The following is a 24,363-nucleotide window of genomic DNA, read 5'->3' as shown; positions in this document are numbered from 1 at the left end:
ATATAAATATAATTTTTGTTTATATATAGAATTGTAATAACTTTATAAATTAATAATTTTGATATCGATGTTCATTAGTTTCTAATATTTTATTATTGTACTTAAATGTTTTTAGATAATTCTATTAAATTTCTACATCAATTATTTAAATATTTTACGTTAACTTAATTTACTTTAAATAATTATAAATTAGATTACCTCTGTATGCTAGTCTCGCCATTGATGACGTTGTATAGAACAATCGTCCCAGATGTTTCTAATATTTTCTTGTTGAATTACTAAAGTAAACAGCAATCTAATTAAGATTAAAGCTTATATTATATTAGTTTTACATAAATACTTAATTATAAGAAATTTAAATAGAATAACTTTTTATCATTTTATTCATAAGTTGCAACTATTTTCTATGTTAATATATTTTCTCACTTATTCACCATATTGTTATCACCATTTAAACATTATACTTATCTCTCTGATGCCAAACCAGAAACTTCATAAACTCCTCGTCTGTACTGTCTGTAGACATTCCCTACTACAGGGTGATTTTTAAGCTTCTAATCATCTTTTTTTCCAGAAATAAGGGTTCTTGATTTTTGGAATGTTTGTAATAGTCGTTTGATACAGAAAGCTTCGTTAAGCTTGTTTTAGTAGCGGAGCAGCGCACCAAACAGCAGGCGCGATTTCTGATAAGTTATTTTTTCGTTGAACTTTGGAGACATCATTAATAGAAATAATTTTTATGACCGTTTAATAAGAAATGTTTTTCACAAGAAATGTATAATATTACAGTACTGTATTAGACTTACAGTACCTAATTTATATACCGTACAGACGATAGTAAACTCTAAATACACGCCTAAACTCTCCGTAGTGTGTAAGTAGTTCGGCTGCTCGTCCACTATTGGTCCAGATTCGACCAATCCTGTCGCGACACGAGTCGGCGATGACGTTTTACGAGTCCCTTTTAGCGTCTTTATACCAATACGGTTGCAATTTTTTCGCCGCGATATACGAATCCGAATTATATGAACCCGCGTTATAGGGAAGTCTATTGTAGTGAAAATCTAAAAGTGCACCTTATTAAATATATACGAGCAAAAATATTTTTTGATTTGTCGTTAATAACTTAATGCTTTATATAACATCAGCACCTCTAAGTTGGTCAGCATGATGACGTGTTAAACTTTGAATCTTGATTTACACTTTACGAAATAAAAACTGTTTATTAGAAACTTTTTACACTATGTTTTTACTCACTTATTTATAATAATTCATTTTTACAATTATATAATTACAAATTTATTATTATTTATTTTATATTTATTGAATTTGAAATTTCTTAAATGTATAATATCGTATATTAGATTTGTTAATTTTCTAATATTCTGAATTTAGTAAAAATATTAGAAAACGGAATTTTAGTTTATTAAAATAATATTAAAACGAAATAAATTTAAAAATTATCTTAAATCGAATTTTTCAGAATTAGGTCATCCACGTGTAAGTAACAGTTGTTCGTTAATAACTGCTTTTACATATCTCCCAGCTACATCTAATTTGCATTTATAAAAATGAACATGTTTTGTTATTCGAATAAATGCAATTTTTAATATTTAAATTATATTATTAAAACATAAATTATTCCCGAAATATCAACATAAATTCATGCTTTTCCTATAATTTTAATACCGAATAAATTTAAAAATTATCTTAAATCGAATTTTTCAGTTTTAGGTCAGCCACGTGTAAGTAACAGTTGTTCGTTAATAACTTCTTTTACATATCTCCCACCTACATTTAATTTGCATTTATAAAAATCATCATGTTTAATTATTCGAATAAATGCAATTTTTAATATTTAAATTATATTAATTACTCATAAATTAGGTCCGAAATATCAACATAAATTCATGCTTTCTCTATAACTTTAATACCGAATATTATTAATTACTATTTATAATATTTGATAATTTGAAATTATTAATNCATCTAAAATAGTAGAGTAGAAGCCGTTTTTCCGGTTAAGACTTAATCCTCTCCCTCTCCCCCCCGCGTTGGAATTTCGAAAAATCTTTTCTTAGTGTGCGTTTCCATGACGTACCCTAACTGTGTACCAAATTTCACCTCTAGGTTAAGCGGTTTGCTCTGGGCGATGATGAATCAGTGAATGAATGAATGAGTCAGTCAGGACAAGCAATTTTATATATTTAGATTTATGTCGTGTTTTTTTTACATCCACAGCTGAGAAAATACATTTCAGCCTGTAAGGAAATCATCTTGTATCATTATTCTTACATATTTCCTGGAAAGGGTTAATTTTTAAACTTAAGTTGTGTTAGGTTGATATTTAAATAATTAAGAGCGGCTCTGTGTTAAAATTCGAATTCTCATGTCGTGTAGATATATTTAAATGTTTCGAAGAATACTTATCTAATCTTTCATTAACGTAATTTTATCTCAAAATTACTTAAGTACTTTATTTTAACTTAATTTACAGTAAACAATTTGTAATTAGACTACGTCTGTATGCTAGTCGCGCCATTGATGACGTGGCTTCGAACAGTTATCCCAGGTGTTTCTGTTTTCTGTACGTTGAATTATTAAATGCGTTGAATAAGAAATGTTTCTTTCACAAGAAATGTATAAAATTACAGTACTGTATTAGACTTACAGTACCTAATTTATATACTGTACAGACGATAGTAAAATCAAAATACCCGCATAAACTCTCTGTAGTGTGTAAGAAGTTCGGCTGCTCGTCCACTATTGGTCCAGGTTCGACCAATCCTGTTGCGACACGAGTCGGCGATGACGTTTTACGAGTCTCTTTTAGCGTCTTTATACCAATACGGTTGCAGTTTTCTCGCCGCGATATACGAATCCGCATTATATGAACGCGCGTTATAGGGAAGTCTATTGTAGTGAAAATCTAAAAGTGCACCTTATCAAATATATACGAGCAAAAATACTTTTTGATTTGTCGTTAATAACTGAATGCATTATATACCATCGTCACCTCTACGTTGGTCNATATACTAATATAATGTGTCTTATAAATTTTAAAAAAAACCTTATAAATTATTTCTGTGTTTTACGATAGCTTAATTTAAGAATTATTAGTGAAAATGTTTATATAAGTTGACCATACTTTTTCAAATTGCCCATTTGTGACGGTGTTGTCACAATTGTTTAACAATTCAAATAGGTCGTGGGTCTGCCTAAATGACGGATAGACCAAGTGGAGTTTTTCTTGTTTATTTTCACGAGTATAACACGTAAAAAGAGCCACTACATACGGTATTATTGTGTAAACTAATTTAAAGCAAAGTTCTCTCGTCCAGTTCTGTAACACAGTAAAGTAAAAGTGCTTGTAATTCTTTCAGCAATTTCTTCATTCTCTGCTATAGAGTTCACATTTTGAAACCAACTCGAATAGCATATTCTTTGTATTTTATTAATAAATTACAGCTATTTCGTTTGACGAAACTCTATCATCTGCGATGTTCTACTACCAGTTTGTCTTTTACACTTATATTTATCTGTTTTTATAATCAGTTATATATTAAAATTTTCAAATACCTCATTAAGTAGTTGACATTCGAATGATTTTTAACATGATGTTATAACTTTTTTCCAGGAATGTAGTATCGATGTTTTAGAAAACTTATAATACTCCCATGAGAGATAAAGGTTTAGAGATTGCTCTACCACTTTTATCTCTTTGTAGATGTATACTGCAAGAAACGGACAGTGAGTGTAGTGAAGCAGTATTTTACCAGGAAAAGTTCAGTTTATGCTCCAACAAATAGATCCATAAATATGCAGGTCTGATCTAATAAGGTGATTGTTAATATGGCTTTAAAGTTGATAGAAGTGGTAGCCTTTTGGACACCAGGAAAGGTGCGTAGTGGGCAACCGTAAGTGGGAAGACGTACAATTAGCGAGGCAAGTTTTATTGAATAGCGCAAGAATAAGTTTGCGTAAAGTTCTTAAAGTTCACGTGTATAATAAATAACTGTTTTTTTTTTTTAGTTGAATAAATACATTTAAATACTTAGAAAACAATTGAAACTCACTGCCGGTGATTTAGATTAAATATAAAATATATTCTGTGTAGGTCCGTAAAGCATAACCACCGGAAACGTAATAATACTTAAACAGGAAGAGCACCATCCACGTAAATAATTGAAGTAATTTCATTGGATTCGAAACTGAAAATACCATCTGCAATGTCAAAATTTTGGATTGACAGGTAGGAGGAGAAATAGCATTACTCAACGTAGAACTTGGCTATAAAAATGCATGGAAAACGGTCGTGCAAGCATATTTCGGCGAGCAACAAACCGAAAGCAACATGAAAACCATCCTCTTTCTCGTGGTTCTTATCGGTAAGTTAAAAATTTACAAAAATATTTATATTTCCAAATTGATAATTTAATATTTAGTCTTGAATGCTTAAACTTCAATTTTATAGTGTTGTTATCTTATATTCTACGTGAAATTTCTGAGATGTTACTTGTTGAAAACAAGTTAAATGAATTAAAATTATTTCACTCACCATTTTAAATGTTCTGTAAACTTTTTTATTAAATATATGTCGAATTTGTTCATTTGAAAAGAATAATTTTCGTTAATTAAACTTTACTTATTTATTTATTTAAGGAATTGCAACCGTAGAAAACAGCAAAGCGTCAAAGAATGAAATGAAGAAAGGTGTTTCCTTTTCTGCAGGAAAGCAAGGCAAACGAATAATTGAAGAGGTCTCAAAACAACTTGGTCAGAGGCAGATGTGGCCTTCGTGGCCATCATGGCCGTCAATTGATGGTGGCATTTTAGATGAGATAGGTGATTTTTTTAATGAGTTAAATTTTCCAAGCAATGATGATTATACTGTTATCGGATTTGTGGCTAATCTTTTAAAGACAATTGATTTATATAATTTCACAGCGTGTATCGTCCGTGAGGTTAGTTGAACGTATTTTATTATGTTAATATAATTTTGTATTATCGTAACTTTTGTTTCTTGCTAATGTTCATTATTCTAAACTATATATTATTCACAAATAAATTAAATATTTAAATATTTTAAGTTACGTATTTCGTTACTTTTCCTCGCTTAAAATCAATTTCGTAATACTTTAATGCTATGTCATAGCTTTTTTTTTTTTTTTGTTTTTAAATAAAAGAAAGGTAATATAAATGTCTCATTTTTCTGTAACACGACGACTCAAGTTGTTTATAAAAATAAGCTATTCATTATTTATTAAAGTTATCGTACGTCTGTTTGTCTGTCTTCTTGGAGAATTATAACATTTATACGATGATACTTACCCCTCGTTGTTTTACATTATCTATTTGTATATTTAATTTTATGCGAGTGTTTTGTTACTCGATTTAAATCTTTCTTTATTAGACAAATAAAAAAAAATATTAACATTTTTAGATTAATATTTTAATTAGTTTAACATTATGCTTTTCATTAAATACTGAATATAAAAGTTTTTAGCCAAACATAAAATATCAATTATATAAATTAATTTTTAATAATTAGTCTAATTATGTTTAATAATTTTTCTAAATTATGTTTGAAATAGGATTGACATTCAGCATTTACAAATATATATACATGTATATTTTTTCAGCTTGGAACTAATTTGGAAAAATGCTTAAGGGAACTTGAAGAACTTGGCTTAGACATTAGTTTCATTCTAAGGGAAATTGACAAATTACTTTCCGGAAAGGATGCTCGTGAAGAAAGTTGCTCCTCGTGTGGTAATCGCCAAATTCCAGGGTTTACTCCGTCACCTAATATGGATTACTGCAACTTTATCGGTAACCTTACGGATAATTTAGAGTGCGTGTTCCACGAGCTTGGTAAACTCCGTTGTCAACAATATCTGAGCGATACTTTTAAACCATTTGTGGATTGCCTCGGAGATTTCGTCGGAAGTCTTCCTAGGGACAAAACAGACCAAACTAGATGTCTGAATAGTTTCAGTGAGATTAACAACGTTCTAACAAATATTAGAGATGGGATACGAGGTAAATACTGCACGATCGGAATATAAATATCATTTAGAGCCAGACCCCATATCTAAATCTAAATATATAAAATTGCTTGTCCTGACTGACTCACTCATTCATTCACTGATTCATCATCGCCCAGAGCAAACCGCTTAACCTAAAGAGGTGANAATTTATTTTTAATAATTAGTCTAATTATGTTTAATAATTTTTCTAAATTATGTTTGAAAAAGGATTGACGTTTAGCATTTACGACTATTCTTTTTTCAGCTTGGAAGTGATTTGGAGAAATGCTTAAGGGAACTTGAAGAACTTGGCATCAACGCTAGTTACATTCTAAGGGAAATTAATAAATTACTTTCTGGACCGGATGCTCGTGAGGAAAGTTGCTCCACATGTGGTGGTGGCCAAACTCCAGTATTTACTCCATCAGCTAATATGGATTACTGCAACCTTATCGGTAACCTTACGGATAATTTAGAGTGCGTACTCGAACAGCTTGCTAAACTCAAATGTCAAGAATATCTGAGCGATTGTTTCGAGCCATTAGTGACATGCCTTGGACAATTCATCGGAAGTCTTCCTAAAGACGAAACAAACCAAACTAGATGTCTGATGATTTTCGAAGAGCTTGGCAACATTCTAACAAATATTGGAGATGGGATACAAGGTAACAACTGCACAGTCGGACTTTAAACATGATTTGGAGCCTGACCACGTATCTAAACCAAATATATAGCGACGACGAATATAATCAATGAATAATATAAATATATTCTAATAAAAATAATTAAGTCATAAATTTAAATTTAAATCAATGCCATGATTATTATAAATTTAAAGAATGTAATATGAATAATTAAGAAAATAAAATCGATAGCATGCAAACTTGGTTCTTATTCTATATTATTTATTATAAAAAACAGCACTCATTCTATTTCTTCGTCTCGTCTTACATCTATGGCTAATTGTAACCTCTTTAATTATACACGCGATGTCCAGAAAAATTACATTCTGTTTGTATGAAGAAAGCGGCCCACTGGTGGCCGAGCGGTCTTCGTACATTGTACGCTGGGAGTTTGGTCGTGGGTTCGCGCCTCCCGGTTTTCTCCACGTCTGTAACTCCTAAATAGTGGCCAGTTTCCCTTAAAAAGACCTCCAGGAAGGCATCCCCCTGGGCCGATCGCCCGACTGTTGCGTTCCCATAACTAAACTATACAAATAACAAAGTATGGAGAAAGCGGGTCGCTGTACAGTCGAAAAGCTCAAGCCTTAAACACATAACAAATTAATAAATTATATGGGGAAATCATTTCTCAAGTCATCTGAAAAACGGAAGTTAATAGATCGTTAGTTTTTCACAGTAAAATTTTATTTTATTTTTTCTATCAAATTTCGGTTGACCATTTTTAAAATTTAATATTCTACGACTTTTTATATTACGAGTTACCTAAGAATACGCCTTATTAAATGAATTATAACATGACGTTTATTTACATATATTTATTTTGTTAGTTTTCAATTGTGAAGATTTATTTCTTACATCCGTTCCCAAAAGAATTTAAAAGTTTGTCCCCAATTGTACTGTATTTTAAAATAAACGCCCGTCGTTTACTGACAGAAAATGCTGAGAAGCTAAAGTTAAGAACTTTGATTTAAATTCATTTAAAATAAAACACAATCGAATTTTCTAATTTGCGTGTTGGGTCAGATTATTATATCGTTCACATATATAATTTAAATTATTTTGAATATGTCAAATTTCAAAATTAATAAATATAAAATAATGTGAGAATCGGAACGGATATTATATAATTAAATGATAAAATGTAGAGTTTAATAAATTGAACTAGTAAACGGTTCTAATCTAGGTCGTACAAGACGTTTCCCACATCTTTCGACAGAGAGTATTACTGTTTTAAATTGTAGCAAAATTTTTCACTTTGATTATTTTGAAAAAAATATATATATCTTCTATGTGTTATTTTCATTAACGGAAAACACATCTATCATTTTTGTGTAAAAGGGAAAATTAACTTCCCTTTCACACGTTCTTATCTACAACTTTGACAACCATTCGTGTATCTACCCCTTGTTAGCGAACGTAAATCTATAATTTTTATTGGACGAAACTCACATTAAAATGTTCGATCCCCCCCGATTCGGAGATTTCTTGAAAAATATTCTGGTGTTTACAAATCCAACATCTTCATCTTCCTCCACGACCCTTGTCCGCCGGAATAATTTGCCGCTCTCGGTTCATCTTAGAGTAAGAAGCCTTCTATCCAGAGTTATCTTTCACATAGTATGTTTAAGTTTTAAGCCATCTCTCTCTCGCGATCAGATAGAGGTCTCGCATCTCTTTATGTATCGATTAATTATCCTTTTATATTTTGGTCGTCATTAAATTTTGTTTTGTTGCTTTAAATGGTCTCGTTATTGCACTCAACTCAACGTCAGTCTTATCAGGGGTCCACGATCCCTCCCTCTTGGAAAAGCATTTTATATTTATTCATTAGCTTGCTTAACGCTCTAATTAGGCTGGCGTCAAGAAAACCTGACAGGGGGATCTTACGAATTTCATGTCCCCAAATTAAATAATACTTAAAACCCATATCAGTGACCCTGCAGGCGGATCTTCCCGATCTCAGGCCGAAAAAAACGTGGGAAACACACTATCTCAACTGAGGATTCCCACAATAAATAAAACTAAATTTAAGAAAAATCTCGATTATATAACGATACATATGTAATTTCTGAGTTGTTTACGTAATTATTTTTTGCCTCAAATATTTCATTGTATTAAATTTTTTAGATTGAAAAGTACATTTAATTAATGTTAAACTTAATACAGTACTGTAAAATAACTTAAATATGAATATATGTACGAAATCGCGCGACTTTCTTGTATCGTTGCAGAAATGAACAAAGCCGGAAAGAAAGAACTGATCCATTTGTTAAGCACAGAAGAGGCAATCTTTGTAGCTGCCGAATCCTTGCACTGGTTGCACGCTAACAGGCATTCAAGAACATAGCAAATGATGGCGATTGCTTTGTTCTTGTTTCACGCGGTTACCTTTTACATTTAAATAAATTCTGATCACAGTTTCAGATTCCTGATCACAATTATTAGTAAACAGTAAAGTCAATTTTATAAGTTCATAGGAGTGCTCGTGGAACATCGACAACAATGTTGTGTTTGAACTACGATATTATATCTCGAAAACAAAGCCATTTTTATTACTTTTTTGAATTTCTCATTGATATTAATTAAAAATGGTAAAGTTAAATAAAAGTTGATCGAACAGATTTTGAGAACAAACACCAGTCTCTAAGCCATATACATCGTAGGAGGAGGTGATGGGCCGCACTCATAGGTATAGCCCCGGAACCAGAAAAGGAAGGAAAAAGTAAAGTTTGTATAAGAAGAGAGTAAGGTGAAGGTGAAAAGAAGTGAGATAGGATAGTTGAAAGTTATTGAGGGATCCATGGGTGCTTGCAATGCATTAAATTGGATTGAAAACAAAGTGCATAATATATACAAAGATGAGCATACAAATTACAGTAGAACTTGCATTTGTGGCACGATAATTGAAAACTACTTTACCGATACGCGTACATAATACAAGCTTGTTGAGCTGACAGAAACGTGTACAATAAATTTCCAGGTACCGTACATGGTACTAACATAAAAATAGGATGCTTTTAATTGGCTAGAAAAAAGAATAATGTCACCTAAACAGGCCAAAACAATTATGATGTTACAATACTGTTCGTAAAGCTGCAGTTGGCATCCAGGGTTACAGTTACACGCACAGTTAGAAGCACTTAACGGAAACAACACGTTACACCTGAGAAACAACACATGACCTGAAAAGTCTTGCCGAGACATACAATATAGGATGAGTGCCTAGGGAGCGCTTACAATGTGTTATCAAAGAAGACAAAGTATTTACAATGATAAATACAGTAGAGCAGGTTTGACCGCCGAAGTGATGTTACACAGTGATGGGTTTACCTACCCTATATCCTTGCACTTAAGAAGAAGCCCCCAAAGAGGTAGCACAAGTACGTCCACGAAGATGCTCAGTCAAGGATTTTTATATCCAATGCAAAAGTCTTCAGGGCTTTGAAGATATTGCTGTTATCTATCATAGTCTTCCTGTGGCATGGCCATAGTTCATTTTCCTTTTGGATCGTGCTTATGAGTACCTTTCGCTGTTCGTTGTATGATGGGCAGTGCCAGATAACATGTTCTGTGCTTTCGTCTTCGTATAAGGAGCATGGGCACTTGCTGTCAGTCTTCGGCAGGAACCTATTGAGGTAGCTGCAGAAGTTGCCGTGCCCGGTGAGAAGTTGAGTAACCTGGAATGTGGGGACAAGATGCTTGCAAAGGTTCCTCTGAAGAACATTGGGAATGAAGCTGTAAGTAGTCCTGCCCGTGGAGCTGTTGTCCCATCTTCCTTGCCAGCACTTCCATGAGTGGCTGCGGATGCTCTCCTTTAGCCATGATACTGGGGTGACACCGAAGGAACATCTCCGCGTCCAGACAGGCGCCGAGCGAGCTAATAGATCAGCCCTGTTGTTGCCCTGAACGCCAGAGTGCCCCCTCACCCAGGAAAGCTTGATGAATATACTGTGTGGGGTAGTGTGAGCAGAAGATTGATGCTATCTTGAATTATTGACAGTTTAGTATTAAGTTTCTTAAGTTGCAACAGAGCAACACTGTTGTCACTTAGGATCGTAACCCTAGTGATTTTAAAAGCCTTCTTATTTTCCGTGATCCAAAGTAAAGCCTTGTAGATGGCCAGGGAGTCGGCTTGGTTAACAGTGCAATGGCTAGCCAGCCTAAACCGAGCCTGGTGGATGTATCTGTTGTTGTTTGCCACGACGACTGAGCACCCCACCCCCGCGTCAGATTTTGACCCATCTGTATATATACAGAGGCCGATAGGGGCATCAGCACCCCCCAGAGTGAACAGTTCATCAATAGTGGTGCTAGGATGGTGGGCAAAATGCCGAGGATTGTAGTCGAGCTTGTGTTTAGACAAGTGATCAGAAATGCATGTTGCAGCTGGGCTTACACCAATCTGACTAATGATGTTGTTAAAGCGATTGGTAGTAACGGTGCCAGTGGACAGCTGAAGCTGATGAAACGTCCAAACTTTCTCTTTGATGACAATGTCTATTGGGATTAGGTTAGCAATTGCCAAGAGTGCGTCGGTTGGGGCTGTCTTGTAGGCTTTGGTTATTGTAATGAGGGCAAGCGTCTGAGCCGAAAGGAGCTTTCTCCTAATGTGAACCTTGGTGATGGATGTTCCCCAAACCTCCGAACCGTAAATCAGGATAGGTTCAAGGACCGCAATGTAAAGTAGCCGACATGCCACACTGCCATACCCCCAATGATTGCGGGCTATGGAGGCCAGAGAATGCATGACAGTGACTGCTTTTTCGTAAATATAATAGACGTGGGGCTTCCATGTGAGTCTGTTGTCCAGTAGCACACCCAAGTACTTGACCGTATTGCTGTTTTTAATCCGGTGTCCATCTAATCTGATTATAGGCCCCTTGTGCAGGGAGCAGCCCTTGGGAAGACTACACAGCAACACTTCTTGTAATTAATTTTAAGTTTTATCTTTTGACACCATGTTGAGATATCTTGCAGAATGCTGTTGGCCCTGGCTTGCAGGACTTCTTGATTCCGGTGGGTGAGTGCCAGAATCGTGTCATCTGCGTAGCCCTGTAACCTACAGTTGTAAGCAGCTGGTATAGAAAAGCTTAGATCCAAGAGGCTGTTGTACTGTACATAATATTCCATAAAAATGGCCCAGATCTGGAGCCATGTGGGCAGCCCCTGCTGATGCCCCTTAATAGGTAGATGTGATTATTGCTGGTTACCACTATATTTCTGTTGCTTAGGTAGCTCTTGACTAAGGCGTAGATGTTCTTAGGGCACACGGTACCATTGATAGCATTGAGGATTGCGGGCCACCATGCATGATCAAAAGCACCTTTGAAATCAATGGTGACCACCATGGTGTGCTCATCCCTTTCTTTAGCTTCCCGAATAAAATTGACAATTGATTCCAAAGCATTGATCGTGCTTTTACCCCTCCTGAATCCATATTGATTGCTGTTTAGACAGTTGTTAGCTTTACAATGATACTGGAGTCTGTTGACCATCAGACCGTCGAAAACTTTACCTATTACCAGGAGGAGAGAAATCGGACGATAGTCTGTTGACTTAGTAGGATTATTATTCTTGGGAATAAGTTTTATAGATGCTATTTTCCATATGTGGGGGAAAAGGCTTAACTGCAGGCACCTATTAAATATTGTAGTGAAGGTTGTAGGAATAGCTTCAAAAGCCATCTTTGCCATCCTAGGGCTGATATGGTTAGGGCCGGGTGCCTTACGAATCTTTAGCCTTGAGAATTCATTAGCAATCTCCTGGTATGTGAATGGCCTATCTTCAAAAGTGGAGGAGCTGGTTAAACTGTTTTGACGGATAGTGGAGTGGATGTTGCTGTCCGTGTTAGGGTCATCACTGGGGAAGAGATCCCTGATTATATGGTTGAAGGTGTCTTTAATTGAGGTGTTGGGGTTGCTGTTGTTAGTAACAAGATTGATAGGGATCCTGGTGTTTATAACCTTGCCCCTTGCTATATAGTAAGGGACGGACCAAGGCTTGTCACCTCCCATGTCTGAACAGAACCTCCTCCATGACTCAGTGCGTGCCTTTTGTATGGCAGTCTTGTAGCAACGGAATAACGTTAAGTAATCTTGTCGCAGGTTTTCTTTCCTAACAGGATCAGTCTCCTGCCTGAACCTTTTTCTGGCCCTCCGAAGTGAGGTCCTCTGGTTAAACAGCTACTTCGTCCACCAGGGAGCAGATTGCCTCGCTGTAGTTATTGTTGTTGCTGAGTGGTAAGCCGAAAGGATTAGGTATTGTAACTTATCAATAACAAGCTCCAGTGCAGTGGTATCTTCGATGTGCACCACAGGATCAATGTGCCAATGAGTCTTGATAAGTTCTTGATACTTTGCCCAGTTTGTCTTTTGCCTTATACACAGCAGCTTAACCACACGAGACATATGAATGCAAGTCACAATATAACTGTGATCGCTTGCTGAATGCTCATCAAGAGTGCTGCAGTAGATGCCTTGCCGAGTGAGGAGGCAATTTGCTAGACTGATATCCATCCATCTCTCCCCCGTGGAGGAAGAGTAGGTGGGCAGGGTACTTGTGTTTAGCGACTGAAGGCTAAGACTATTCATTAATTCGACCACCTTATAGCCCCTTGGATCCTCGAAGGAGCTATGCCATACCTGGGACTTAGCATTGAAATCCCCTACCACTAGGACGGGGAGACCATTAAGTTGCTGTATAGTAGATTGCAGTTCCTCTAGTGGGTTGGTAATGTCTACAGATGGTGGGCAATAGAAGGAGATAATAACCACTGAAGTATTCTGATGCTTCATTAAGATGGTGGTAAAATAACTGTTGGTGTGGTGCAGCAGGAGCTGTGCATCTAGACGATTATTTAATAAGATAATACCAGTTAGGGGGTTTTTAAGCTGGTTTATGTGGTTAAATACAGTGAAGCGCCCAAAGAGAGCGATTTTCTTATTAAAGCAATACGGTTCCTTGACTGCTATAAGATCGGCCTGATGTGAGTTTGCCACCTGAATAGCTTCAGTAGCTGCAGCCTTGGAGCGTTGTAAATTAATTTGAAGCAGTTTGAGACTCCCAAAAGGACTAGTACCCATAATTGGTTTGTTTAATAGCTTGCTCCCTTGTTTTGATTGAATGTGGGCATTTGGAGTCGAAGGCGTTATGATTGGTGGGTAGACGTCTATCCGGGGCCAGTTCCTTATTTGACATTTTACAATTTATGCAGCACGGTGGTTGGTCTCTCCTCATGCAGTCGCTGAATCTGTGACTTTTCGAGCAGTGACTGCAATACTGCTTTAGGGAACATTCGCGTGCAATGTGGTTAAAACCACAGCACATGTAGCATCGAGTTATATGGACATAGTCATCTAGAAGAACATTGGCCCATGAGATTGAGAGATGCTATTACTTAATTAACTGGCTTCTGATGTTTGGAGTAGTAGTGAGAACTATATGTCGACAGTTCTCACGCGTGTTACTCCTTGTGAGAGAAGTGCTGACTCTGGTGGAGGACAAAAAATCTTCTTTACATATAGCGTTGAGCGATGCATTTTGCTCATAAATAGTACCAATAATGCCATCTTCCTCAACCGAATTTGGGGACATTTAACAGGATAATTCTCGGAGGTCTACCTTCTGATATCTTAGTACTAACGTGAGGGTGCACTTTCGAGAGCTCCCCAATTGCCCATTTCAAGGCACATGCGTCACTCCTAGTACTAGTACGGAAGCATATGCCGTCCCCTTTTTACTGGCTTTATCGCTGTGACTTTTATTTTAAGTTTGTCTGGCTTTATGTTTGTAGTGATTTCTTTGTGAAGTTCCTTCATGTTAACCCGAGCCCCTTCATTTTCTTTCGGATAGACAATGAGAGCATAGCTGCTCCCACTGCCTTCTTTCTTGATTTTGTTATTTATGGACCTTGATATGGCTTTTGTGGTGGTACTCGGTGAGATGTTAGTTCTCACTACATCAGCATAGGATACTGGATTTGTACAAGCCTGCTGACTCTGATGATGGGCATTGCCCTGACCTGCCTTTGATAATCTTTTCTCCTGCAGAATGCCAAACATTTGGCTGATAGCAGAAAACATTTGTGTGACCCTATCGTTAATTTCCTTTTTCTCGTTGATCGATGGGTTTGATTTACTAGATGCTGGGATGAGGAGCATGATCCTCTGTAGATTGTCACTCGATTCCTGCAGTAACCTTGCCTCGACAGAGCTGTAGTCACCATCCACAATAGTACTCCCGGGAGTACTAGGCCTAGATGCAGAATTACTACCCAACAGAGGAGGGTCAGACACTTCCTCTGGCTCATCCATAACAACAGCTCAGTGGAAACCACCCAAATATTGAACAAAGGTAATTGATTATGTAAAGAGAACTGACACTCTAGACGAAAAAATGCTGTGAGTTAAGACCCTTGGCCGAAGTGCCTGAATGACGCACTTGTCAAACAGAATTGATTACACGGGATGCCGACAAGTTTTGACGACGCACTAGACAGCAACAACCTTGAACTGATGTAGCTCAAGAGTTCTGAGTAGCCGGAAGAAGCGATAAAGCTAACCAAAAAACACTTACCAGCTTTCCTGCTCAGTATCCTGAAGGTAAATGGTTGCTAGTATGTAGCGTTAATATAGTTGTCCAGGGATGCAGAACTGCTGGCTTGGAATATTGAAGCATGTTGATCCACACCGAAAACTACCTCGGCACCTGATGGATAGGGTGGACCCCAGCAAAAGTGTCAGCCAAGCTAGCTTGGCTCGCAACCCACCTGAAGTGCTTGCTGGTTTTAGCTTTCTCACAGTTGCAAAAGTGCTATGGCGACATCCCTACGCACGGGCAGCTGAAACACACAGGGGATGCTCTTGGTGTTCCCTTGAAAACCAAAAGTAGCAGATAGTGTCACTCACAATGGCTGCGATTGTTTATTTTGCCACTGCACAAGATGGCTGTTGAACTTCACCACAGTTGCTTCCCAGCTGAAGAAGCCAAGATGGATGCTCCAAAAACACCAAAGTTCACTAAATACAACGCCTAAAAACTTAGCCTTAGCAATGCTAAGCCTAGTCACTGAGCTTACCATGAAATAGGAAGGAGCACATGAAAACACTACCTACTTGGTCGAAGACTTGACTCTCTCTTTTCCTAAGCTATATACAAGACGCTTCGCTTATGCACTTCTTCAATAAATTATTTTAAATAAATTAGTCAAAGTATACAGCATTTCTTTTTATGCGATATTAGTAGCTATTAGTTGATATTAATTTAATTGTACAAATAAAAGTAAGTAATAAATTTATATTTAACACTTATGTAATCATTTAAAGACCACTTCATTAAATTTCTGATAGAAATAGAAGAAGTGTGTGGAATCCTGAAACATTTTATACACTTTGAACTTTTAAAGTACGCAAAAATAATAATTAATATGTAATAATTACACTTTTTATAGTTAATTAAAAGAAATCTTCTTGNTATAACACGTAAAAAGAGCCACTACATACGGTATTATTGTGTAAACTAATTTAAAGCAAAGTTCTCTCGTCCAGTTCTGTAACACAGTAAAGTAAAAGTGCTTGTAATTCTTTCAGCAATTTCTTCATTCTCTGCTATAGAGTTCACATTTTGAAACCAACTCGAATAGCATATTCTTTGTATTTTATTAATAAATTACAGCTATTTCGTTTGACGAAACTCTATCATCTGCGATGTTCTACTACCAGTTTGTCTTTTACACTTATATTTATCTGTTTTTATAATCAGTTATATATTAAAATTTTCAAATACCTCATTAAGTAGTTGACATTCGAATGATTTTTAACATGATGTTATAACTTTTTTCCAGGAATGTAGTATCGATGTTTTAGAAAACTTATAATACTCCCATGAGAGATAAAGGTTTAGAGATTGCTCTACCACTTTTATCTCTTTGTAGATGTATACTGCAAGAAACGGACAGTGAGTGTAGTGAAGCAGTATTTTACCAGGAAAAGTTCAGTTTATGCTCCAACAAATAGATCCATAAATATGCAGGTCTGATCTAATAAGGTGATTGTTAATATGGCTTTAAAGTTGATAGAAGTGGTAGCCTTTTGGACACCAGGAAAGGTGCGTAGTGGGCAACCGTAAGTGGGAAGACGTACAATTAGCGAGGCAAGTTTTATTGAATAGCGCAAGAATAAGTTTGCGTAAAGTTCTTAAAGTTCACGTGTATAATAAATAACTGTTTTTTTTTTTTAGTTGAATAAATACATTTAAATACTTAGAAAACAATTGAAACTCACTGCCGGTGATTTAGATTAAATATAAAATATATTCTGTGTAGGTCCGTAAAGCATAACCACCGGAAACGTAATAATACTTAAACAGGAAGAGCACCATCCACGTAAATAATTGAAGTAATTTCATTGGATTCGAAACTGAAAATACCATCTGCAATGTCAAAATTTTGGATTGACAGGTAGGAGGAGAAATAGCATTACTCAACGTAGAACTTGGCTATAAAAATGCATGGAAAACGGTCGTGCAAGCATATTTCGGCGAGCAACAAACCGAAAGCAACATGAAAACCATCCTCTTTCTCGTGGTTCTTATCGGTAAGTTAAAAATTTACAAAAATATTTATATTTCCAAATTGATAATTTAATATTTAGTCTTGAATGCTTAAACTTCAATTTTATAGTGTTGTTATCTTATATTCTACGTGAAATTTCTGAGATGTTACATGTTGAAAACAAGTTAAATGAATTAAAATTATTTCACTCACCATTTTAAATGTTCTGTAAACTTTTTTATTAAATATATGTCGAATTTGTTCATTTGAAAAGAATAATTTTCGTTAATTAAACTTTACTTATTTATTTATTTAAGGAATTGCAACCGTAGAAAACAGCAAAGCGTCAAAGAATGAAATGAAGAAAGGTGTTTCCTTTTCTGCAGGAAAGCAAGGCAAACGAATAATTGAAGAGGTCTCAAAACAACTTGGTCAGAGGCAGATGTGGCCTTCGTGGCCATCATGGCCGTCAATTGATGGTGGCATTTTAGATGAGATAGGTGATTTTTTTAATGAGTTAAATTTTCCAAGCAATGATGATTATACTGTTATCGGATTTGTGGCTAATCTTTTAAAGACAATTGATTTATATAATTTCACAGCGTGTATCGTCCGTGAGGTTAGTTGAACGTATTTTATTATGTTAATATAATTTTGTATTATCGTAACTTTTGTTTCTTGCTAATGTTCATTATTCTAAACTATATATTATTCACAAATAAATTAAATATTTAAATATTTTAAGTTACGTATTTCGTTACTTTTCCTCGCTTAAAATCAATTTCGTAATACTTTAATGCTATGTCATAGCTTTTTTTTTTTTTTGTTTTTAAATAAAAGAAAGGTAATATAAATGTCTCATTTTTCTGTAACACGACGACTCAAGTTGTTTATAAAAATAAGCTATTCATTATTTATTAAAGTTATCGTACGTCTGTTTGTCTGTCTTCTTGGAGAATTATAACATTTATACGATGATACTTACCCCTCGTTGTTTTACATTATCTATTTGTATATTTAATTTTATGCGAGTGTTTTGTTACTCGATTTAAATCTTTCTTTATTAGACAAATAAAAAAAATATTAACATTTTTAGATTAATATTTTAATTAGTTTAACATTATGCTTTTCATTAAATATTAAATATAAAAGTTTTTAGCCAAAGATAAAATATCAATTATATTAATTTATTTTTAATAATTAGTCTAATTATGTTTAATAATTTTTCTAAATTATGTTTGAAAAAGGATTGACGTTTAGCATTTACGACTATTCTTTTTTCAGCTTGGAAGTGATTTGGAGAAATGCTTAAGGGAACTTGAAGAACTTGGCATCAACGCTAGTTACATTCTAAGGGAAATTAATAAATTACTTTCTGGACCGGATGCTCGTGAGGAAAGTTGCTCCACATGTGGTGGTGGCCAAACTCCAGTATTTACTCCATCAGCTAATATGGATTACTGCAACCTTATCGGTAACCTTACGGATAATTTAGAGTGCGTACTCGAACAGCTTGCTAAACTCAAATGTCAAGAATATCTGAGCGATTGTTTCGAGCCATTAGTGACATGCCTTGGACAATTCATCGGAAGTCTTCCTAAAGACGAAACAAACCAAACTAGATGTCTGATGATTTTCGAAGAGCTTGGCAACATTCTAACAAATATTGGAGATGGGATACAAGGTAACAACTGCACAGTCGGACTTTAAACATGATTTGGAGCCTGACCACGTATCTAAACCAAATATATAGCGACGACGAATATAATCAATGAATAATATAAATATATTCTAATAAAAATAATTAAGTCATAAATTTAAATTTAAATCAATGCCATGATTATTATAAATTTAAAGAATGTAATATGAATAATTAAGAAAATAAAATCGATAGCATGCAAACTTGGTTCTTATTCTATATTATTTATTATAAAAAACAGCACTCATTCTATTTCTTCGTCTCGTCTTACATCTATGGCTAATTGTAACCTCTTTAATTATACACGCGATGTCCAGAAAAATTACATTCTGTTTGTATGAAGAAAGCGGCCCACTGGTGGCCGAGCGGTCTTCGTACATTGTACGCTGGGAGTTTGGTCGTGGGTTCGCGCCTCCCGGTTTTCTCCACGTCTGTAACTCCTAAATAGTGGCCAGTTTCCCTTAAAAAGACCTCCAGGAAGGCATCCCCCTGGGCCGATCGCCCGACTGTTGCGTTCCCATAACTAAACTATACAAATAACAAAGTATGGAGAAAGCGGGTCGCTGTACAGTCGAAAAGCTCAAGCCTTAAACACATAACAAATTAATAAATTATATGGGGAAATCATTTCTCAAGTGATCTGAAAAACGGAAGTTAATAGATCGTTAGTTTTTCACAGTAAAATTTTATTTTATTTTTTCTATCAAATTTCGGTTGACCATTTTTAAAATTTAATATTCTACGACTTTTTATATTAAGAGTTACCTAAGAATTCGCCTTATTAAATGAATTATAACATGACGTTTATTTACATATATTTATTTTGTTAGTTTTCAATTGTGAAGATTTATTTCTTACATCCGTTCCCGAAAGAATTTAAAAGTTTGTCCCCAATTGTACTGTATTTTAAAATAAACGCCCGTCGTTTACTGTCAGAAAATGCTGAGAAGCTAAAGCTAAGAACTTTGATTTAAAGTCATTTAAAATAAAACACAATCGAATTTTCTAATTTGTGTGTTGGGTCAGATTATTATATCGTTCACAAATATAATTTAAATTATTTTGAATATGTTAAATTTCAAAATTAATAAATATAAAATAATGTGAGAATCAGAACGGATATTATATAATTAAATAATAAAATGTAGAGTTTAATAAATTGAACTAGTAAACGGTTCTAATCTAGGTCGTACAAGACGTTTCCCACATCTTTCGACAGAGAGTATTACTGTTTTAAATTGTAGCAAAATTTTTCACTTTGATTATTTTGAAAAAAATATATATATCTTCTATGTGTTATTTTCATTAACGGAAAACACATCTATCATTTTTGTGTAAAAGGGAAAATTAACTTCCCTTTCACACGTTCTTATCTACAACTTTGACAACCATTCGTGTATCTACCCCTTGTTAGCGAACGTAAATCTATAATTTTTATTGGACGAAACTCACATTAAAATGTTCGATCCCCCCCGATTCGGAGATTTCTTGAAAAATATTCTGGTGTTTACAAATCCAACATCTTCATCTTCCTCCACGACCCTTGTCCGCCGGAATAATTTGCCGCTCTCGGTTCATCTTAGAGTAAGAAGCCTTCTATCCAGAGTTATCTTTCACATAGTATGTTTAAGTTTTAAGCCATCTCTCTCTCGCGATCAGATAGAGGTCTCGCATCTCTTTATGTATCGATTAATTATCCTTTTATATTTTGGTCGTCATTAAATTTTGTTTTGTTGCTTTAAATGGTCTCGTTATTGCACTCAACTCAACGTCAGTCTTATCAGGGGTCCACGATCCCTCCCTCTTGGAAAAGCATTTTATATTTATTCATTAGCTTGCTTAACGCTCTAATTAGGCTGGCGTCAAGAAAACCTGACAGGGGGATCTTACGAATTTCATGTCCCCAAATTAAATAATACTTAAAACCCATATCAGTGACCCTGCAGGCGGATCTTCCCGATCTCAGGCCGAAAAAAACGTGGGAAACACACTATCTCAACTGAGGATTCCCACAATAAATAAAACTAAATTTAAGAAAAATCTCGATTATATAACGATACATATGTAATTTCTGAGTTGTTTACGTAATTATTTTTTGCCTCAAATATTTCATTGTATTAAATTTTTTAGATTGAAAAGTACATTTAATTAATGTTAAACTTAATACAGTACTGTAAAATAACTTAAATATGAATATATGTACGAAATCGCGCGACTTTCTTGTATCGTTGCAGAAATGAACAAAGCCGGAAAGAAAGAACTGATCCATTTGTTAAGCACAGAAGAGGCAATCTTTGTAGCTGCCGAATCCTTGCACTGGTTGCACGCTAACAGGCATTCAAGAACATAGCAAATGATGGCGATTGCTTTGTTCTTGTTTCACGCGGTTACCTTTTACATTTAAATAAATTCTGATCACAGTTTCAGATTCCTGATCACAATTATTAGTAAACAGTAAAGTCAATTTTATAAGTTCATAGGAGTGCTCGTGGAACATCGACAACAATGTTGTGTTTGAACTACGATATTATATCTCGAAAACAAAGCCATTTTTATTACTTTTTTGAATTTCTCATTGATATTAATTAAAAATGGTAAAGTTAAATAAAAGTTGATCGAACAGATTTTGAGAACAAACACCAGTCTCTAAGCCATATACATCGTAGGAGGAGGTGATGGGCCGCACTCATAGGTATAGCCCCGGAACCAGAAAAGGAAGGAAAAAGTAAAGTTTGTATAAGAAGAGAGTAAGGTGAAGGTGAAAAGAAGTGAGATAGGATAGTTGAAAGTTATTGAGGGATCCATGGGTGCTTGCAATGCATTAAATTGGATTGAAAACAAAGTGCATAATATATACAAAGATGAGCATACAAATTACAGTAGAACTTGCTTTTGTGGCACGATAATTGAAAACTACTTTACCGATACGCGTACATAATACAAGCTTGTTGAGCTGACAGAAACGTGTACAATAAATTTCCAGGTACCGTACATGGTACTAACATAAAAATAGGATGCTTTTAATTGGCTAGAAAAAAGAATAGTGTCACCTAAACAGGCCAAAACAATTATGATGTTACAATACTGTTCGTAAAGCTGCAGTTGGCATCCAGGGTTACAGTTACACGCACAGTTAGAAGCACTTAACGGAAACAACACGTTACACCTGAGAAACAACACATGACCTGAAAAGTCTTGCCGAGACATACAATATAGGATGAGTGCCTAGGGAGCGCTTACAATGTGTTATCAAAGAAGACAAAGTATTTACAATGATAAATACAGTAGAGCAGGTTTGACCGCCGAAGTGATGTTACACAGTGATGGGTTTACCTACCCTATATCCTTGCACTTAAGAAGAAGCCCCCAAAGAGGTAGCACAAGTACGTCCACGAAGATGCTCAGTCAAGGATTTTTATATCCAATGCAAAAGTCTTCAGGGCTTTGAAGATATTGCTGTTATCTATCATAGTCTTCCTGTGGCATGGCCATAGTTCATTTTCCTTTTGGATCGTGCTTATGAGTACCTTTCGCTGTTCGTTGTATGATGGGCAGTGCCAGATAACATGTTCTGTGCTTTCGTCTTCTTATAAGGAGCATGGGCACTTGCTGTCAGTCTTCGGCAGGAACCTATTGAGGTAGCTGCAGAAGTTGCCGTGCCCGGTGAGAAGTTGAGTAACCTGGAATGTGGGGACAAGATGCTTGCAAAGGTTCCTCTGAAGAACATTGGGAATGAAGCTGTAAGTAGTCCTGCCCGTGGAGCTGTTGTCCCATCTTCCTTGCCAGCACTTCCATGAGTGGCTGCGGATGCTCTCCTTTAGCCATGATACTGGGGTGACACCGAAGGAACATCTCCGCGTCCAGACAGGCGCCGAGCGAGCTAATAGATCAGCCCTGTTGTTGCCCTGAACGCCAGAGTGCCCCCTCACCCAGGAAAGCTTGATGAATATACTGTGTGGGGTAGTGTGAGCAGAAGATTGATGCTATCTTGAATTATTGACAGTTTAGTATTAAGTTTCTTAAGTTGCAACAGAGCAACACGGTTGTCACTTAGGATCGTAACCCTAGTGATTTTAAAAGCCTTCTTATTTTCCGTGATCCAAAGTAAAGCCTTGTAGATGGCCAGGGAGTCGGCTTGGTTAACAGTGCAATGGCTAGCCAGCCTAAACCGAGCCTGGTGGATGTATCTGTTGTTGTTTGCCACGACGACTGAGCACCCCACCCCCGCGTCAGATTTTGACCCATCTGTATATATACAGAGGCCGATAGGGGCATCAGCACCCCCCAGAGTGAACAGTTCATCAATAGTGGTGCTAGGATGGTGGGCAAAATGCCGAGGATTGTAGTCGAGCTTGTGTTTAGACAAGTGATCAGAAATGCATGTTGCAGCTGGGCTTACACCAATCTGACTAATGATGTTGTTAAAGCGATTGGTAGTAACGGTGCCAGTGGACAGCTGAAGCTGATGAAACGTCCAAACTTTCTCTTTGATGACAATGTCTATTGGGATTAGGTTAGCAATTGCCAAGAGTGCGTCGGTCGGGGCTGTCTTGTAGGCTTTGGTTATTGTAATGAGGGCAAGCGTCTGAGCCGAAAGGAGCTTTCTCCTAATGTGAACCTTGGTGATGGATGTTCCCCAAACCTCCGAACCGTAAATCAGGATAGGTTCAAGGACCGCAATGTAAAGTAGCCGACATGCCACACTGCCATACCCCCAATGATTGCGGGCTATGGAGGCCAGAGAATGCATGACAGTGACTGCTTTTTCGTAAATATAATAGACGTGGGGCTTCCATGTGAGTCTGTTGTCCAGTAGCACACCCAAGTACTTGACCGTATTGCTGTTTTTAATCCGGTGTCCATCTAATCTGATTATAGGCCCCTTGTGCAGGGAGCAGCCCTTGGGAAGACTACACAGCAACACTTCTCGTAATTAATTTTAAGTTTTATCTTTTGACACCATGTTGAGATATCTTGCAGAATGCTGTTGGCCCTGGCTTGCAGGACTTCTTGATTCCGGTGGGTGAGTGCCAGAATCGTGTCATCTGCGTAGCCCTGTAACCTACAGTTGTAAGCAGCTGGTATAGAAAAGCTTAGATCCAAGAGGCTGTTGTACATAATATTCCATAAAAATGGCCCAGATCTGGAGCCATGTGGGCAGCCCCTGCTGATGCCCCTTAATAGGTAGATGTGATTATTGCTGGTTACCACTATATTTCTGTTGCTTAGGTAGCTCTTGACTAAGGCGTAGATGTTCTTAGGGCACACGGTACCATTGATAGCATTGAGGATTGCGGGCCACCATGCATGATCAAAAGCACCTTTGAAATCAATGGTGACCACCATGGTGTGCTCATCCCTTTCTTTAGCTTCCCGAATAAAATTGACAATTGATTCCAAAGC

At 36.1% G+C, this 24,363-nt stretch overlaps 5 protein-coding genes across 5 annotated transcripts; 2 read left to right on the top strand and 3 right to left on the bottom strand.

The window, feature by feature from the left end:
* Nucleotides 1-4,251: 4,251 nt before the first annotated feature.
* LOC111640118 lies at nt 4,252-6,782 on the top strand. The gene is made up of 3 exons (XM_023386119.1): nt 4,252-4,388; nt 4,663-4,964; nt 6,295-6,782. The coding sequence occupies exons 1-3, from the start codon at nt 4,355-4,357 to the stop codon at nt 6,718-6,720; spliced, it is 762 nt and encodes a 253-aa protein (XP_023241887.1). The 5' UTR covers nt 4,252-4,354; the 3' UTR covers nt 6,721-6,782.
* Nucleotides 6,783-10,634: 3,852 nt separating this feature from the next.
* LOC111640123 lies at nt 10,635-11,459 on the bottom strand. Its single transcript, XM_023386123.1, has one exon. The coding sequence runs from the start codon at nt 11,457-11,459 to the stop codon at nt 10,635-10,637; it is 825 nt and encodes a 274-aa protein (XP_023241891.1).
* A 1,435-nt stretch (nt 11,460-12,894) lies between these two features.
* On the bottom strand, nt 12,895-13,794 carry LOC111640122. Its single transcript, XM_023386122.1, has one exon. The coding sequence runs from the start codon at nt 13,792-13,794 to the stop codon at nt 12,895-12,897; it is 900 nt and encodes a 299-aa protein (XP_023241890.1).
* A 3,373-nt stretch (nt 13,795-17,167) lies between these two features.
* LOC111640119 lies at nt 17,168-19,033 on the top strand. Its single transcript, XM_023386120.1, has 3 exons — nt 17,168-17,304; nt 17,579-17,880; nt 18,546-19,033. The coding sequence occupies exons 1-3, from the start codon at nt 17,271-17,273 to the stop codon at nt 18,969-18,971; spliced, it is 762 nt and encodes a 253-aa protein (XP_023241888.1). The 5' UTR covers nt 17,168-17,270; the 3' UTR covers nt 18,972-19,033.
* Nucleotides 19,034-22,885: 3,852 nt separating this feature from the next.
* On the bottom strand, nt 22,886-23,710 carry LOC111640120. The gene has a single exon (XM_023386121.1). It carries the CDS (start codon nt 23,708-23,710, stop codon nt 22,886-22,888), a length of 825 nt encoding a protein of 274 aa, XP_023241889.1.
* Between the last annotated feature and the right edge of the window lie 653 nt (nt 23,711-24,363).

The sequence above is a fragment of the Centruroides sculpturatus genome, unplaced genomic scaffold, assembly GCF_000671375.1.
Source record: "Centruroides sculpturatus isolate CEXI.00-Female unplaced genomic scaffold, Cexi_2.0 scaffold1221, whole genome shotgun sequence".
NCBI lineage: Eukaryota > Metazoa > Arthropoda > Arachnida > Scorpiones > Buthidae > Centruroides > Centruroides sculpturatus.
This window is presented reverse-complemented; position numbering and strand designations above follow the sequence as displayed.